This window comes from Vanellus vanellus, assembly GCF_965231255.1.
Source record: "Vanellus vanellus genome assembly, chromosome: 1".
NCBI classification, from domain to species: Eukaryota; Metazoa; Chordata; class Aves; order Charadriiformes; family Charadriidae; genus Vanellus; species Vanellus vanellus.
The window spans coordinates 126191400-126210505 of NC_138905.1; the positions used below are offsets into that span (position 1 = coordinate 126191400).

Below are 19106 nucleotides of genomic sequence, written 5' to 3' on the forward strand. Positions count from 1 at the left end.
ATTCAACTTCACAGCCCATTTTCTGAATACAGTCAAAACATGCATAGTTACCTTAAAACAATCAAACAGATGATCAAGCTGCTCAGGAGAGAAATCCCAAGCTAATTTTGCAAGGAGATCATGCACATTTTTTACAATGGCTTCATGTTTTCCTGCCTGTCAAGAAGACAAAAAGAATCCATCAACATTTGTAGCCATCCATATGAAGTCAAGCAGCAAGACATCCTACATAATTTTTACAAGATGACTGTTCGAGGTGGCCAGCAAGAAAAGCTGATGCTGTTGGAGCAGTGTGGCAAACCTAATACTTCATTGGGAAGTCACAATATTTAGATTTCCCTTGTATGTGTAAGCGTGCTCTGTGTGTGTGCACACAAGCATTTATTTAGAATATAAATACTGAAGTATCACAGTACTTTTTTTTTTTTTTTTTTAACAAAATCATGCTAGGATAGTAGACAATAAAGTCTAAAAGGGTATTTTAACTTAAAAAAAAAATCAGTATTTTAATTTAACGTAGGTTTAGGTTTTTGTGGTTGGGTTTTTTTGTTTGCTTGTTTTAAAGAAAGGACTTAAAATCTACTTCCTCAGTGTACTTCATTGAGGAGTTTTAAGCTGTCAAACACTTTTTACCATTTCCATATACTTTCTCAAGCTGAAGTACTTCCTTTGTGGTAGTGGATTCATGGACAACTAAAGCTTTCTGTTACAACCAACTTGTTGGCAGACAACATTTTAAAGTCCAGCAGCTTATAAACTTACGAAGTTTAACAATAAAACAAGTAAAGACAAGATGCTGAGTGATACTAGACACCGTTTTAAATGAGAGGTTGGTGCATATCACAATTTTGACATTTAAGAAGTAAGTATTTTAACTCTGGGCAAGAAAAGAATTTCCTTCCTATATACCCAGGCTGCAAAATGCATCTCGTACTTTAAATCTGCACTCGAAACCAACAATTTTTGACTATGTGAATCAATTGAGGAAATTTTTCTACAGTAAATCAGCTAAGTGTAGATTAAAAAATGCGAAACATACCTAGAAAACAAACTCTGATGTAATTAATCCTGTACAATACTGAAAATGCATGCATGAGCAGTTTTGAAATTCATTTCCTTCTAAAAGCTTGCATCAGTAGTCTACTTAAAAAAAAAGAGACTAACAGCTTTGTTACATGCTGTGCCATAAATTCTTTATAGTGTGCCATAATTTCTTCTTTAAAAAAAATTGAATTTAAGTAGTAACATTTGTTTTCATGTTGTGGGCCAGATTATAAAAGAGAGAATTACTAAACCACTTATTCTACTTGATTTTGCAAAACATCATACAACTTTTTTTCTCTGACCAGACTATTTCCTGGATAGAAAGAAAAACTGAGAGGATACAGGGCAGAAAGAGTATCTACAATAGAACAAATAAAAGGAGAAGTATGCATAGCTGATGGGGAAGCAGGACAAGAAGACAGAGTAAAGGGTATAACAATCTTGTCTTCCGAGGTTTTTTAACACATGTGGGGAAGCCCTTAAGAACAGAAAAGGCTGAGGAAGCAGTACAAGACAATAGGAGGAGGGTAAGGAACCCCGTTTATGAAATGTCAGCTTGCTGTGCTGAAACAGGGAAGCGCACATCAAATTCTAGTTAAATGCTCCAAAATGTAAGTAATGAGACTCCAACACTAGTCTCTGCAATTTTATTTCTTGTTCAGCTGCATCTTTACCTGCAACTCAACAGGCTGCAACTTAAAGCTGACCTTTAGAGACTTCCAACATTATTTCTTGAATCAAATATACTTCTCTTTTGTGAGAACTTTATTTTTAAGACATGAGAACGCTTCAATAAAACTTTAAACTTATTTTGCCTTCTAGAGGCAAAAGCAGCATGATTTTATTACTTTTCATAAAATACTTATTTTTATTCTAGTTGTACACTGAGATTCTCAGGGCACTTCTATACTGTCAACTGTAAATTCCTGCATACTCACCCTCTAAACTCAGGCAGCAACATAACGGCTCTAGCCTGAAAGCAAAACCACACCACTGCTGCACTGAGTCAGAGCTAAAATAGCCTGCCTGTTATATAAAGCTACACAGTAAATCAACGCCTTGCTACTGAATTTCATGCTCCAGCTGCTCTTAGAAGCAGTCATTTAATAAGAACTTCTAAAAACTACTAAACACTGGGAGTAGTGAAGTTGATAAAAATCATTCTGTATTAGCAGATTTTGGTATTCTTACCTTTTAGTTTATTTTAATTCCATGGCCACAGTGAAATTATCTATGTGAATAACACTTCCTGAATTCAACATTCACACAGAAGAAAATACAGGGCAGAACTGCAACAAGTGCACTGTGGCAACTACCTAATTGAAAGCCAGGTATTTGAAAGCATGGGAGATTTTTTTTTTTTTTTTTTTTTTTGCAAATGCTGGGGCAGACTATCCCTGTCTTTTAAGGGTTTCACCACTTGTTCAACTTTTCTGGAAGGGTAAAATGTTTGGCTTAAACTAGTTTATCCACATGTACCATTTCCAGGCACTATGAGTAATATAATTGCTTGCAAGACTATTTTCCTAATTTCAGGGGTTTTTTTGCTTATAAAAGGCGAGGTTCTAATATAGCGAATACAAGCCTACTAACAAGCAAATTAACTTCTCAATGTCTTTTTTTTTTCCCCCCACAGACTTCTTAACAAAGTCTGGAAAGGTCTACAGACCAAAAGCTGAAAACTAACAGTATGATCCAAGACATTAATTCAAGTAATCTTTGTATTACTTTGTTACATGATGAAATTTTCTAAACAGGACTTAGTGATAACAAGAAAATAGTGACTTTCTTGAGTTTCAGCCTGTGCAGGTCCTATCATGCAGGAATTGAAGTCCAGAGATGATGAAGTTAGTTGAAACACCAGAGATCTCAAGTCAATCCTCCACTACATCACCTGTAGTCCCAAGCCAAACTTAAGTCCCAAGTCCACTTATGCCAAACTGGTACATTTTCAGAAGAACGTGAACTAGGGATATAATACTACCCAATTCCTGAATTAGCCCTTGTTGTGGTATAACCCCAGCTGGGAACTAAGCACCACCCAGATGCTTGCTCACTCCCCACCCCACAGTGGGATGGGGGAGAGAATCAGAAGGGTAAAGGTGAGAAAACTTATGTGTTGAAATAAAGAGTGTAACAGGTAAATCTTTTGTTTTACCTACATAGCCCCATATAAGCTACTATGAAGAAATTTAACTCTATCCCTGTCAAAACCAGTACAGCCCTCTATCTTGGAAATCGGATTTAGCCTTTCTACACTTGAAAGTCTGGCCTAAAGGCTTACTTGTACAATTAAGTTAGTTTCACTACCAATTACTTATGAACAAGGATATATGTACACATGCTTGTTTCTATCCTAAAAGGACCTTTTGTTTTCTGTCTGCTCAATAGATTTAATGATGATTTTGCCTCTTCAGCTGCCCTTTATGTGTGCTAAACTCATGCAGCCCACAGTCAGGAAGCTCAGCTTCACCAATCATTTAAGTAAACAAGCCAATATTACAAGTTCTATAATTTTTCAAAAATAATCATTACAACACAAAGGAAAGAATTTGCTGTTAAACAACTTCTAGAACAGTCATTACGATAAACCTTATTAATAGCACTCTGCACAGGAAAACTTTATACATCTGTGGTGAACTCGAGATTAGCAATACAGATTTTTAATGCGTTTTAAAATATTAAGTCATAATGTATCACATTCTTCCATAATCTAGACTTTGCTCAATGTTGAGGGTTCCTTTATACTTAAAAAGGACAATCTTTGCACCGTGTTCTGAACCATTCCTTTAGACTTTACATACATGTGTAGTTGACCCCTTCTACTGAAGACATTTGAGAAGACAATTTTGAGATCCAGGACCCCAAAAGAGAACACTGTTTGATTTCAAAATTTTCTTTACTTTTGTCTAACACCAAGCATAAGAAGCACAAGTCGTCATCTTCTCAATACATGACACAGAACAAGATCCCTCCTGTGCAGTAGCAGACAAGCAGTTGAACTCTTTACCTGCGCAGCCCAAATGTTGTCAAGATCCTGCAAAGTGAGGGCTTTCTCCTTGATGACAAAACGAAGAATTTTCTCTAACTTCTCTACATATTGAGGTTGATGAAGACTATCTCTCAACACAATTGATAAAATATTATTCTGCTGGATCCATTCCTGAATATAAAAAGAAAGTAGTGCCATCTCAAATTAATTGAAGTGCTGTCACTCATATTTAAGCTAAAAAGAAAAATTTCAACCTGTTACAGATTAATGACTTTATGGACAGTATTCTAATTGGGAGAACTGACAAAGATGCAGCACAAGAGGAAGGTATTTATCTCTAACTTTCATTTTCTCTTTAAAAAGAAATCCACATTTTAAATAATCTAATATGCTAGTCACTCTGATATCTTAAGGGGAAATATTTTTTCTGGCTTATTAAAATCATGAACTCAGAACATAAAAATGTTCAAACAACTTCAAATATAAAAAGCCAATGGGAAGAATAGTTAACTCTTATACTCAAGGAACACGATTTTTCTCTTCCAATTCACAATCATTAACAACAAACCCATATCGTTTTAAGACACTTCTAGCTTTACTGATATACCTACAGCGTATCACATAAAATGGGCATAAGCGCGGACTGAAGTGTAAAAAGGCAAGATTATTTAAGTACTGCCACTTGTACAGTGTTTTTTTTTTTAAAATGCTTCTAATTGAATTAGAGGCAAATATTCAAGCCTTATTTAAGTAGATGAAAATTTTTTCAGTGGTGTCATTGACACAGAGTCTTGTATTTTTTGTTCATACTGAAGCAAAAGAGTATGCGTTTTCAGCACTGAAAAAGAAAACAAACATACACAGCATCACACCTCCCAACAGTGCCCTTGATTAAAGACTTACAATATTCAAGCTACTCCCAAGAAATACTTAGATCTCGAAGTTTTCATTAGAAACACAGGTCTTGTCTGAGATGCAAGACTATAGGAAGTATGTAAAAAAAAGAGACCTATTTCCTCCTGTTGCTTTAAGAAGTCAAGCTGCATCCATTCTTTTTTTGTCAGCAGTCCTTTTGCAGATTTTAAATGTCACAACAGGTTGCCAGTCACAAAGATGGGGCAAAACAGTGCAAAAATCGCTTAACACAATTAAATTCCACAAAGATGAAGAGAAAACTGTCCTTACTTTAACATTATAAATGCTCATTTTAATAGTTCCCTACATATCAAGCATGAGACAGTAGTCAAAGTATGTAAATATTACATAAAGAAATAAAATAAAAATGTGGCATCTAGAACTTTCTGTACGAAAGAATACAGCTTTTGAAATGTGAAAAGCAGAGCAGTCACTTAGAACTCTAATGACAAAAAGTTACTTGAAACACAAAAACTGGACCAAACCCTTATTTAAATGAACATTAAATTTTCAGGTACAGTGGTACTAAAGTTTCAAATCAATCACACCTGTTTTATCTCGGTTTGGTTTGTTTTTAAACACTATATAAACCCCATACTATTCATGGATACCTTTTTAAAGCCTGTTTTAGCAGCACTGAAAATAATTCTCAAACAAATACAGCAATTTTTCACAGAAAGACTACTACTGAAATGGCTTATTATCATGACGTGATACCTACTGTTTATAATACTAGATATAAAAATTAGCAGTGTGTGCAGGATCCATAATATATAGCTACCCCTACAGATAAAGTAGTAAGGAGGAAGGAAACCTATTCATCTAATTTTGATGAACAGAACTTACTGCCATTCTTTCAGCTGTAAGCCATTCCTCCTCTTCAGGATTACCATGCCGATGAGTATAATATGACACACTGGATATTACTTTGTTAACTTCATTTAGTGCATTCATTTTACCATTGAAAGAAGAAATTTGTAACAACCTGTAAGAGAAATTAAATGTAAGAAGCATGAAAAAAAAAAGTCAGAATTAGCAAATCATATTAGGAGTACCATCTTACCTAAGTATCATTTTTAACCTAAATATTTCTAAATTTTTTACAGTTTCTTCTTGTCCTGGAACTCTTGAAGCTAAGTTCTTTAGAGATTTGATTATCATTGACAGAGCATCATTTTTGGCTTCATTCTTTGCTTCTTTTTTCAGTTCATCATCTGTTAAATTTTCTAAAAATTGTGGAACCATTTCTATAATTGGAAGGAAATATTTCTTCACTGTGTGCAATGTTAGAAATTCGTAACATTGTCCAAATGGCCTAAAAAGAAAGAAAAAACGGATCAAAGTGCCATAATCAATATTTCTATAATATTAAGATAGTAAGGAGTAATCAATTAAAAATATTCAAGTCTATTTACAAGCACAAGAAATGCTGAAGGTAAACACACCTAGTTAAGAGATGGAGTGAGTGGAAGTGCTTCAAGAAAAGACAAAGCTTTGCGCTAATATAGTGTTTTAATTAGTCCAACTTTTCAAAATATGTAAATAATTATTTTTAAAAAACTTACTTGATGAGAGCTGCAATTATCTGAACATTCAGTGCTGATCCACTCATGAAGCGGTCATGCAAGATCTGAAATCCATTTAATGTGCCAAACTTGTTGATAAGATCTACCAGCCAACCCTGCAATATAATAAAGTTATTTTCCGATATTTACAGATTACCATCTAGAAATGCTTTCAAGTAGCTGTTAGTAACAAAATTTGCTTTTAGAAAAGTCCTTACACAATAAACTGTTAGAATGTAATAGAATTGACAGTGAACTTGCCTATATAGCTTAAATATTCTGTTTTGAGGAAATGTTTAGAAATAGGCAACACAATCTTTCCTGTTATGTAAAAACAGATGCTGTATATTAGTTATTCAAAGAATTTTATTTTATATTTTTTATCAAAAATATAGAAATATTTAATATAAAATATAAAAATATAAAAATATAGAAATATTTAATAAACAACCCCAGGGATCTGGGGTTGTTTAGCCTGGAGAAGAGGAGGCTGAGGGGAGACCTTATCACCCTCTACAACTACCTGAAAGGAGGTTTTAGAGAGATGGGAGCTGACCTCTTCTCCCTGGCGGCAAGTGATAGGACAAGAGGAAATGGGTTCAAGTTATGTCAGGGCAGGTTTAGATTAGATGTTAGGAAGCATTTTTTCACTGAAAGGGTTATTAAACATTGGAATAAGCTGCCCAGAGAGGTGGTGGATTCACCATCCCTGGAGGTGTTTAAGAAAAGGGTAGATGAGGTGCTTAGGGACATGGTTTAGGAGTGGTGGTGTTTTTATCAGGGTAGGTTAATGGTTGGACTTGATGATCTTAAAGGTCCCTTCCAACCTCACTGATTCTATGATTCTATGAAATACAAATGAATATACTTCAGCTTCATCTTTGGCTGCTAAGTTACTACAGAAAGCATGATGATTCTGGTATTTTTTCTAGCCCTGGATGCAACAATGCTGCATATAAAAGCAGTAAAAATGCAAAGTAACATTCTTCTAAACACAGTTAGCAATGCAGGGAAGTCCAAGGACACAGAGTTATTTATCTTTGGTTCTTACATATCCATAGCTAGCAGCTCTACTAAAAAGACAAAAAAAAAAAAGAAAGCAACAAAAATATAATTCGGTTAGCTCCTGAAGTTGTGCTCCAAATGGCATTGGTGTAATTGTGAAAAATTCAGACCCAAGAACCAGAACAGACTACTAATTTGCACTGTCAGTTAAAAACAAAAAATAATAATAATAAATAAAAAAATAATAAAAAACAACAAAACACTGTCCACCCCCCCAAACCAAACAACAACAAAAAAACACCAAACAAAAAAAAAAAACAACCAAGCCACACCAACACTAGCACCCTATGTACAAGTAGAAACATTTCTCCCATCATTGGGAACTACAAGGAAAGGGAAAGAAAATTCCTACTTTATGACATAATCTCCTCCTCAAAATATGTCACCTACAAACTCATGTTGAGTGAGAGGGTAAATCCATCAACTGGCAAATACAAGCAAGCCAATTAAAATAGTAGGAATGGCATTCCAATAGGGTTGTGCCAGCTTACCACAGAAACACATGACACAGTTTGATTGTGGACCAAAGAGTTAGAAGGGGAAATTTAACCAATCATGATTTAATGCCCGAGTCAAAAGCAGCAGAACATCCTAGTGATATAGAGAACAAAGGGCTTTCTTCCCCCCTCTAAAATCGCTTCTCTATGTAATTAGGTAACACTGCAAAAAATTAAAAATACAGGTCTGAAAATGCTCTCATACCTTTGGTGACCGCGGGTCAGGAGGACGGGCATAAAGTTCATCTTCAGCGAGCTGGACTCCTGCAGGAACTGTTTCTGAGGGACGAGTACCATTGTACAGATGGAATTTGCAGTGAGGATTTAAGGCCATGGCAAGAAGTTCAAGAAGGGGAAACCAATCTTGGGACAGCTTGGCCACACAGAGTTCCACTAGTCGATGAGTGTTGTTAATAATACATCTCTAGTAAGAAAAAAACCCAAACAAATAAGAATATGGCAGGTGACTGTATGATGAATATGTACTATAAACCCTGAAGCATTTCTACCTAGCATGCAGAGTTGCACAAGAGTTTGACAACCTCATATTCTAATTTGTACTTCCTCCAATAAAGGCTTTAAACTATCTGTTTTCAGCTAAAAATTAAATCTAGGAAAAAGACACAAGTATTTTTTGTTATTTGAGACATTCATGAATCACCACTGAACTACTAACTTTTCCTTCGTTCACACATTTCTCTCACAGACTTTAATGTGCTTCACCATTTCTAATTTGGCACGTGACTAGCTGTCCAACAGGTAGTTTTTATATTCAAACAGCTGCTACACACATTCAGAAGTTAGCAGGTTGCTAAAAGCTTTTAATAAAAAAGCAAACTTTCATGCACTAGCACGCGCATAAAAATAAGCAGGTCTCAACACCTGGCCAAAGACAGCCTGCCTAACAGGAGCTGCACTACTGAATGTACAAAGTTCAGTTCCTCCCCATATCATCTCTCATGTCTTATTTCCTTCCAAAAACACCAGAGGCAATAAGATGAAACAATGATAGAAGGAAGACTTTTTTCCCCCCTCCCAAGAGCCATGTATACAAGAGTTCTCCAATTCTCTGTTGAGATAAGTTTCAAAAATGAGATTCAGTCTCTGCAGTCTCCTCACAATCACAAAAAGGCAGTCTCCTTCCTCATTTAAATTACTGTGCTTTTCAGAAACACAAATTTAAAAACTCACGTGAATCTCAAACTTCCAGCCGCTCACTGCCTCATCTGTGAGGATTTTTGTGAAAGATATTGTCAACCCATCTCGAAAAAATCGCTGGCATGCTTCACTTTTGACATCAAGGCCTATTTTAAAATAGAAATGAAACAAGACAAACTATTAGATATACAATTTCATTAGTTGTTACATGAACTTCTAAATACTGAAAGTAGTGATTTGGACTTCAAAGGTTAGGTGTTCAAAGTTTCAGAATTATTTTAAAAGTTTGGATAAAGACAAACTTACATAAGCTTGAATGCACAACCACCTGACGGATTAATGTTCTAGTAAAGCCACCTCAAAAATTACACCCCTTTAGATAATTTTAAAATTATTTTAAAAACATGTGATAGAGTGGGCTTTTTCCATGCTTGTAATACTCAAAGATACAGTAGAAAAAATAACAATAAGTACAGTCTTTATCTTCCATTCTTCTGATATACATGCAGTTATGTTCTTCTCTTATTTGTAAATAAGTAAAACTCAGTCAGTGAAGAGAAGAAAGTGTGAGACCTGCTCAGCTTCCAAGACACAATCAATCTGCAAAAATAAATATGAATCCTTCTGTCTCTCACCCTTACTTGAATTACAGTTTCTTGTGATTCTGCTGCCAGGACCCAGCGCACCTAGACCCCATAACTGCGGTAAACTTGCAGCTGGCATATGTTAAGTTTAATTTTAAAGAACAGTCATCCATACTTCTCTTTTAGCTATTTTAAATCTCTGGAGTTATTTATAACCCAGTATTTCAAGAAATCTGTATTTCCCCTTCAAAAGTTCAGTTAGAAAATCTAAATAGTGCTAAAAGTCAGCAGAAAAATATATTAAACATGTATCAGTACACACTGGAAACAATGAAAGACATTGGACATGTTATAAAAAGAAAACTGTGACCTGCCTGCACTGTTCTTTACAGAGTAAGTTTAATTTTCAATCAGGGAATCTTAGCATTCAACAAGCCTACAGTGCCCTGATTCACAAAATTATTGCTGCCGCCCCCTCCCTCCCCCCCGAGATATCCTGACAGTCTGACAGTAACTTCCACTGGTTTGGGAAGGATTGATTTGGGCTATCAAATTCAAGCTCCTCATAGTCACAAACAACTGTACAACAGAGGTTCCTTTCAAAAGTGGTCACAGAACATCTGTCCTGCTTGTTAGAAAATACCACAAAGACTTTCCAGACATATGTAGCAGGGGTTGCTAGCCTGTACTCTTGCTCTCAAGCAACTCGAGTAAAGCAGGAATCTTTGGAGAGTTCCTGTCACCTCCTTGAAAACTACTCCAGTGTTCCCTCTTTTTATCACAACCAGAGGTACAAGATATACACTCTGTGGCCAAGTATAGAAAACTCCATGTTATCTTCCTATGTAACCTGCAGTCTGGATAGCTGACACTATCACTGCCTTACACTGCTAGTAAGTGCAAGGCAGTGCTTACACTGCTAGTGTAAGCCTTACACTGCTAGTAAGTGCAAAGACCAATGACAAAAGGCCATAAGCCACAGCAATCACAACATGACAAAAGAAGAGAAGAGAGATGGTCACTGCCTAAAACTTAGGCATTTACAGTAAACAAAGGACTTTGTTAAAGTAACTGCTCAAGGAGGTAAAGATGACAACTTCACCCTATACAAAACAGAGGACAGAGAAGGCATCCAATGTAGCCAACCTGACCCAGGGGGAATGTTCCTTTCCTAACCCAAATGCAACAGTGAACTTAATTTGTGAATACAAATTTAAAGCAGGCACTCAAGTGATTTTAATGCTCCTTAGAGCACCAGTATACTGCACTGAAGTATCTCTTAAACTTTCAAGTACTTCTTGGACCATCTCCCCCTACAATGGTAGGCCAGCTTCAGTCAGCAAGACATTTCAAACCAAGTTCAGGAATATCAAAACAGAGTATGTTTCAAAATACATTCTCCTTTCCATACTTCACTGAACTCAGAAGATGTAGAACCTTAGAAGATACTCATAGGACTCCTGGATCTACAATCACCTTCTACCTTCTCCCACAACGCTGCATACTGCTGCAACAACAAAGGACATTTAGGGAAGAAACCAAGGCTAGGTGTCTACAAGTACCAGATTATTATCAAAAGCAGAGTACAGGAGTCCTAGAAGACAGCAGGTTAGGAGAGGAAGCAAGAGTAACCCAACAACAGTGAGAAGAGAAACAGTCATCAAACTAGACAACTGGCAACTACTGCTTGAATCAGATTCCATACCACTAATTCTTAGGTAAGACCACAAGCAGCCATTTTTCTCCCTGCTGCCCAAATTCTGAGGGCAGAAAAGGATAAGGAAGAATACAAGAGGTAAGTAAGTGCATGCAGCCCTGAGCTAAGTATTTAGAGAAAAGTATTATTCAGTGAGAAAAAAGTAAATATGAAAAGAAAAGGTGATGTGCAACATACAGTATACGGGAGCTGCAATTAGGGGATTAGAGGAATAACAGAAGGCCATTTTATTTCTCTACCTGTGTTTAAAGGTGGTCAATTTGCCAGATAACCCATGCAGAGTGTATTAACCCTGCCACAAAAGCAGAAACACTCTGGGTCCACAAAATTTGTCAGTCCAGATGCAACTGTAGATGAACAACCAACCTCTGATGCATCTGAAGGGTAATCAACAGTATACGGTTGGACCACCAAGGCCCCAAGCTCCTCTTCTCCAAGACGCTGGATTACACAACTTTGTAGCTGCAATCCCAAAGCTGAGCTGGCTCCACACACTGGTGTGGCCCTGTGCCAGTGAAGCACCCCCAGACCTGGAGCCTCAGGAAGTGCAGCACAGAAACCTTTCAGCACCTTGGTAAGGGCTGGCTCAGACCCTGCAGAAATGACAGTGACCTGAAGCTAAGGAGCTCTAGGGGAACCCACACTTCCCCATGGGCACAGTGGTTACACATGGCTACACATGGGACAAACGGATTCTGGCAGACTTTCAATATCTCTTAATCATCAGGAATATGAGGGTCCTTCTGCACCAAGACACTGCACTAGCCCTGCTGTAGTTCATTGCACTGAATTGGTTCTAGCCCAAACACCTGGCTAAGAAACTTTGGAACATGACGGCACAAGCCTGAGGTCCTTGCTTTAGGCAGATGGCTAGAAATAACCATTTCAAGAAAATGCAGAAGATACAGCTTCAGTAAGGAACTCAAGGGTGGTCCCACAGAAATGGAGATGGATCATCCAGAGAGAGATGGTCTTCAGAGAAGATGCTGGAAACAACTCCCAGAACTGGGCTGCCTAGAATTTGGATGCACATTTCAGTTTAAATAAGCTACAAATTCTAAAAGTTGCTTTGCATCTTGCTTGTGTGTGTGTCACATTGGAAAGTTCTGGCATCGTGTTAAAAATTGAATGTAAACATTAGGAGCAGTAAAATCCACAGCAAAGGTGGAGCAGTGCAGAGTTGTTGAGTGGATTTTAAAAGAAAGAGTAGGGAAAATTCTAGCCTATAAAAAACAAAATCAAACCATTTTTTCCTCGCATTTAAATTTATAGCATCCAACTCACTCTGACATTTATTTCTGGAGCAAATCTTATTACTCAAAACACTGCATAAGTATTCCAGAATTATTGTGAAGATAAACATCAGGCTTGCTATTAAACACCATTTTTCAAATACTTTTTTTTCTATTAGCAAGTAACTCCAGACTATCATTTGATAGTCTCATGGCTTGCTTAATGAAGAATAATACATTGATGCCTACACATAAAAAGATAATCTTCCATAAATAAATGCATCTGCCAGGAATAATGCAAGTCATAGTCTAGACAGGATTCGTACTACTCTGTCAAATTTGCTCCTTGCACTTGAAGGTGGTAATGATGACATTTAATTCTTATGAGTACTTTCAATTCAGTTCAGTTATGTCCCTTTCAATTTCAGTTCCTGGAAAGATTTAAAGAGGACACAAATATCAGTCTTATTTTATAGACAGGGTCACAAAGACAGGAGTTACCCCAGAATGCCAATGGCCACTGGCAAAGTTACGAATAAAAGCTACTTAAGAACCCTAACCATTAGAAAATGATGCTTGATAAAAAAATTCTGTGGGCTCTTTTTTAGGTTTTGTTGCATCACAATCTAAATGAGTTGCAGATTGCAATATAAAATTTACGTAATTCAACAGCTGGTTATTTTTCAGTTTCTCCTTTCAGTTCTTCCCATTTGAAACAGAACTCAGATTAAGAAAAATGCCCACAGACAGGTAACAAGGTGTCTAGTTTAAATCTTACTGAGATAATGGAACACAGTTTTGATCTATTAAAAAATTGTACACAACAGAATCATTTATATTACTTCTCTATATATACACAGCTCTGTAACAGTGTCCGCCAAGTTTTGAGCTTACCAGTGTCAGTTACCCCAAGTGAGCACCCTATCATATTCCTTGAGCACTGACAGTTATTTAAAAAAGAACCACCTTAGCCATCATGTAACTTCAAGTAGCGAGGAAAAAAGTTCTAGGATGTAACTGTAAAGATAACACAGTTAAACAACTACTTCTAACAGCTTCCCTTGTTTCCTCCTTAGCCAATAATCCTTGTGTACGTACACAGATAGGAATCCATCTAGAGGGCAAGAGGAAGAATAATTAAATAGCGATGTAGAAGCCCTTTTCAGAATTGGACATCAACAACTTAATAAAAATCAAAGTGCATAAAGCATACCAACAGATTTCCATTGTTTTTCGCAACTTCAAGAGGAAAAAGACTTTTTGTTTGGGAACTTTCAACTAAGTCTGATGCTTTGGAGAAGTATGCTGATGTTAAGAGTAGCCAAAAATCTCATTCTGCTCTTATTACTTCATTGCATTGACAGTTTGGTTTTTTTTTTTTTTAAAAGATGACTTAACAGCTGGCAGTACATGCATCTCCCCTCTCACAAATCACAAACAGAGAACTTCTTTTTACTGCACTGTTCCAACAGCCCAGACACATAGATGGCTGCATTTTCTTTCCCTAAGTTGGCATTTCTTTTGCTCCTGAACAGATATGATCACTTGAAAATTCTACACTCACCTTAAGATTCCTGCCAGACCTAGCTACATGCAAAGAAGCCAATTCCAAGCACAACTATGGCTGATAAATCAGTGTTGGTAACATGTCATTATCCTATTTTGGATCACAAGGGTACACCCTAACTTTTGTTTCTCCAGAGACTGCGCCAAAGCCAAAAAGACTTACAGAAAACAATCAAGATAACCCAGAATATCATAACCACAATCAGCTTTTTATTCTTAAAACTGCCTAAGAATAACCTTTATTAACACAAAAATGAAGTCATCCTGGTCCAGCTACACAAAAGTAAGGAAAAGGTACTTTGTATGTCACTGTGTTTAAAACACAAATAGCTGGTAAGTGTAGATCTCCTAGAAAAATATTTTGATCTGACTTCTGGTATTACTCAAATACTGGGGCAACAAATACTGACCGAAACAGGAGACCAAAGCAAGTTCCCAGGAGAACAGAACTTTCCAGAACACATGACAAATTTGTCAATCTGACTAGTACAATTTAGCAAACACATACACAGTCCTGATATGGAACACTCCTACTTCCAAGCAAGCAATATGTTAGAATTATTAGCCTAAATCATGCTGTTCAAAATTCTAACTTTTCTTTTATATTCTCAAAAGTATGTATGTGCCAAATTTCAACAAAAATTATGGCAAGACATTTGGAAAGCTAGATTAGTAACTTATTTAAAAAAAAAAAAAAACAGAATTCTTTTGAGTTTTAGTATCTGTTATAAAGATGAAACCCTCTAGGTCTGATATCAAAGTGAATACAGGAACAGGTAGGACAGGAATGACAAGATTTTTTATTGCTGTGAGCTTATCCAACTTCCATACTCATGCTAAGGCACCTAATTTCTAACTACATTGATGGTTTTTTAAAAACTTCCTATCAACACAAGTTCTGCATACCACTCTGACACAATCTTCAGGACCAGGGGTGTAACAGAAATAATTAAGAATTTTCAAGCCTCTACCAAGGGTTCAAGAGAACAAGGGAAGACTTTACATGTTGGCCCAATAACCATTAATTGTCTTTTCAGCTTACCTTTTTTACTTAGGTCAATAGCAGCTTCTAGAAGAACTTCTAATTCCCCTTTCGGCAATACAGGAACAACCCATCGAGGCCTATATTCAAAAACAAAACAAACCCCCTGTATTTCAACTATGCTTCTTAAAAAGCAAGAATCCTTGCCCCTTTGTAATGCCTAAACCATGACAGGTAAGAACATACATTTTTAAAGGCCCTGGTGAGCACTCCATTAAAAAAAAAAAAATTCTGATTCAAGCCTCTTTCTTTTTACAACTCTAACCCAATAAAAAAGATATTTCAAGAAATCCAGTGAAACAAAGATGCAACAATCCCAATTCCACTATCAAGATAATCGCACAAATAATCTACACCCTCTGAAAAAGGTGTGAAAATACCTGTTGATCATGTCATCCAACTTCGCCAGGTCTGTGTGTGGAAATGCAGGCTCCTCATCTTCAAGCTGGGGTGGAGCATCTCGTTGGCCCTGCTCATCAGGCGGGGTAGCTGGGGAGTTCTCATTGGAAGAATCAGGCGAAGAAGTCTAAAATTGGCACGGAAAATACTTTAAATACTGCCTGTGCTTACATGCCACTTATTTTGGCATTTTTCCTTCATACTGTGTTTCAAAGAATCACTTGAATTAAGTACATGTCATCATAAAATATAATAAAATCATTTGATTTCAGATTTATTAACAAAAACTAGAGCATAAAATGTGCTATATGCTTTCTATCTTGACAGTTTAAAAATTAAGCTACTTTCCCAGTGAGGAAAGTGGATTTTTGTGTAACAGACTACTATTTTCAGCAGACCACCCATCTAGAAGGTGAAAATGAAGACTATAGGGATGCTCCAGTCTTTACAAATCTTCTGCAGGAAAGATGGCTATTTTAGGTAGAAAGACAAACTTCAGCAACAGCACAGAAGAAAACGATCATGAAAATGTTTTCTAAAGAAGTTTGCTAAAAATGAGTAACAGACTACTACAGCTGGCTACTAACCACCCTCCAGGAACATGATTAGTTAAGTCCATTTTGATGGGCCGAACTACAATGCATTTTGTAGATGCACACTTATTCATCTACAGAAATAGTATGAATTGACAATAATAAAGTTTCAAATCAGAACAGCAAGATTTAGGAGGACAAGGGAGGACCAAAACCTCAAGAACATTTTTCATATGTTGTACTGTGTCTGGCTGGCATGGAGTTAATGTTCCTCATAGCACCCTGTATGTTGATGAGTTTTGGATTTGTGACCAAACCAGTATTGATAACACACCAGTGTTTTGGCTGTTGCTAAACAGTGCTCGCAGATGCAAGACCTTGTGTTTCTCACTTTGCGCCCTAGCAGTAAGTAGGCTGGGGGTGCGCAAGAGGCTGGAAAGAGAGGGACACAGCTGGGACAGCTGACCTGAAGTGACCAAAGAGATACTCCACACCATAGAGCGTCACACTCAGCAATAAAATGGGGTAGGGGGCGGGAAGTTTTTTTCCAAGGTAGCTGTTGCTTGGGGACTAGCTGGTGGTGAGTGACTGCACTTGCATAACTTGTTTCCCCCTCTACCCCTTCACTTATTAAATTGTCTTTATCTCAGCCTATACAATTTCTCACTTTTCTCTTCCGATTCCGTCCCCCATCCCACTGAGGCGGAGGGAATGAGCGACGGGGTGGGGGCTTGTCTGGCAGCCAGGGTCAGCCCACCACACATGTTCCAAAGAACAATTAATTCTCAGGAAGTAACAACCATTAACCTTATGCTATTAAACAAATGTCATTTAATTCAGTATGAAGATGATAAAGTGTGGCTTTTCTTTTACATGGGTTTGGCTGCACTGTTTAAAAGCATCTTTTCTGCCATTTTTGCCCCAACAAAAAAAGAATCATCACATTATGAAGTAGTATTTGAAAGCAGGATAACTTGGTCCAACAAAAACACGCTAAGTTGTTCAGGAAGTCTAGTACAATGAACGGAGACCTAGATGAAGCTGGTCTTGAAGAGCTGATATCCGCTTGTAAGCTGTTTTATCCCAAAAGTGCTTTTGCAGAACTAAGCATAAATTGAATTCACAGAGAGTAGTTTCACCAATATGTGGCAGGTACGTCTACAATGTGGTTCTGAGGAAGCTTCTGATATTATTCCAAGGCAGTTTCTTATCCAAAAGAACTATGCTTGAAAGAACTACGCCACTGCCTGAAAAGGGAGCATCTTTTGCAATGCAGTTGTCCCTAACAGTATCTACTTTGACAACAGCAGTGCCTTCATCCCTCAAAATCTTTTTGTACTTCCAGACACACACAAAAAATATACCTAACAAGACATCTCTAGGAATATACAAACTCAAATAATTCAGAAACGCTATTTCTAAAGAACTAAGTGCTTTATTTTTAGACAACTTGATTGTTAATATCATACCTGATTCTGCTGGAGGGGAGGCTGGGACTGTCCATCAGGAGCCTGGCCCTGGCTATCATTCCCTCCTACCGGAGAGCCACGAGTCGTGGCTGTCATACTCGACACAGGGCAGATCTTTGCAATTTTGTCTGCTTATGTAGTTGTTGTGAGAGAAGAAATTATAGTCCACTTAGTAAAGTTGAAATACCAGCATATGCTCGCCTTAAAAAGCTCCAACTCAAGAACATGCCATCTTGCAGAGACCATTGCATAACCTGAAAAAAAAGACAATATGCTATATGGACACAAGCTTATAAAAGTAATTCATACCTGGAAAAGAACACTACATAAACAAATACACTGCTATAAAGAAACTTATATTAGACTTAGTATTTCTTTTCATTGAGTACAACTGACATTAGAAGAAGGAGTCATTTAAAATATTTAACGTGATTTTAACGCTCTCAGTAAAAATCACACTGATAATTACCTCTATACCACTGAGAAACTGACACACATCCAAAATGCAGCTGTGTGCTCCGATTCTATCATACTTGAATTGCTACAGCAAATTTTCAATTTGAATTCAAGGTGCTGATCGAGGCCTATGTAGAAATGACCTGGTTAAGAGCATGAACAGTTTTCCAACACTCTTCTCCTGACACTGTCCAACTGCAGATGTCTGAGATGGAGTTAGAGATTGCTTCTAACTTAGCTAAGATGAACAGAGACGCTGCAGCCAAACAACTTCTATTAGCACATCAGCATTTACCCAGGGCATTTGACCTGGCATTGAAGGACCTGGAGGTGTTGGTCAACAGCCAACTGAATATGAGACAGCAGGGTACCCAGGTGGCCAAGAAGGCCAATGGCATCTTGGCCTGTATCAGGAATAGTGTGACCAGCAGGACTAGGGAAGTGATTGTCCTCCTGTACTTGGCACTGGTGAGGTCCCACCTCAAATACTGTGTTCAGTTTTGGGCCCCTGCCTACAAGAAAGACAGTGAGGTGCTGAAGCGTGTCTAGAGAAGGGCAATGAAGCTGGGGTGAGGATTCTGGAGAACAAGTCTTATGAGGAGCAGCTGAGGGAACTGGGGTTGTTTAGCCTGGAGAAAAGGAGGTTCAGGAGAGACCTCACACTCTCTACAACTACCTGAAAGCAAGTTGTAGATGGGTGGAGGTCAACCTCTTCTCACTAGTAACAAGCAACAGGACAAGATGAAACGGCCACAAGTTACACCAGGGGAGGTTTAGACTGGATAGTAGGAAAAAGTTCTTCATGGAAAAGGTTATTAAGCATTGAACAGGCTGCCCAGGGAGGTGGTGGAGTCGCCAACCCTGGAGGTATT

The 19106-nt window shown here is 37.5% G+C and overlaps 1 protein-coding gene across 1 annotated transcript in view; it reads right to left on the minus strand.

Annotated features, from left to right (window-relative positions):
* The window catches only part of USP9X (ubiquitin specific peptidase 9 X-linked), an 83885-nt gene extending 66007 nt beyond the window's left edge, over positions 1 to 17878 (minus strand). Inside the window, exons 1-10 of the mRNA XM_082494525.1 lie at positions 17779 to 17878; positions 15758 to 15903; positions 15378 to 15457; positions 9270 to 9382; positions 8284 to 8502; positions 6517 to 6632; positions 6015 to 6266; positions 5798 to 5936; positions 4055 to 4207; positions 52 to 156 (exon numbers count right to left, since the gene is read on the minus strand). Coding sequence (XP_082350651.1) covers positions 52 to 156; positions 4055 to 4207; positions 5798 to 5936; positions 6015 to 6266; positions 6517 to 6632; positions 8284 to 8502; positions 9270 to 9382; positions 15378 to 15457; positions 15758 to 15903; positions 17779 to 17874 — 1419 coding nt within the window. The 5' untranslated portion in view covers positions 17875 to 17878. The remainder of the gene's footprint in view (positions 1 to 51; positions 157 to 4054; positions 4208 to 5797; positions 5937 to 6014; positions 6267 to 6516; positions 6633 to 8283; positions 8503 to 9269; positions 9383 to 15377; positions 15458 to 15757; positions 15904 to 17778) is intronic.
* Between the last annotated feature and the right edge of the window lie 1228 nt (positions 17879 to 19106).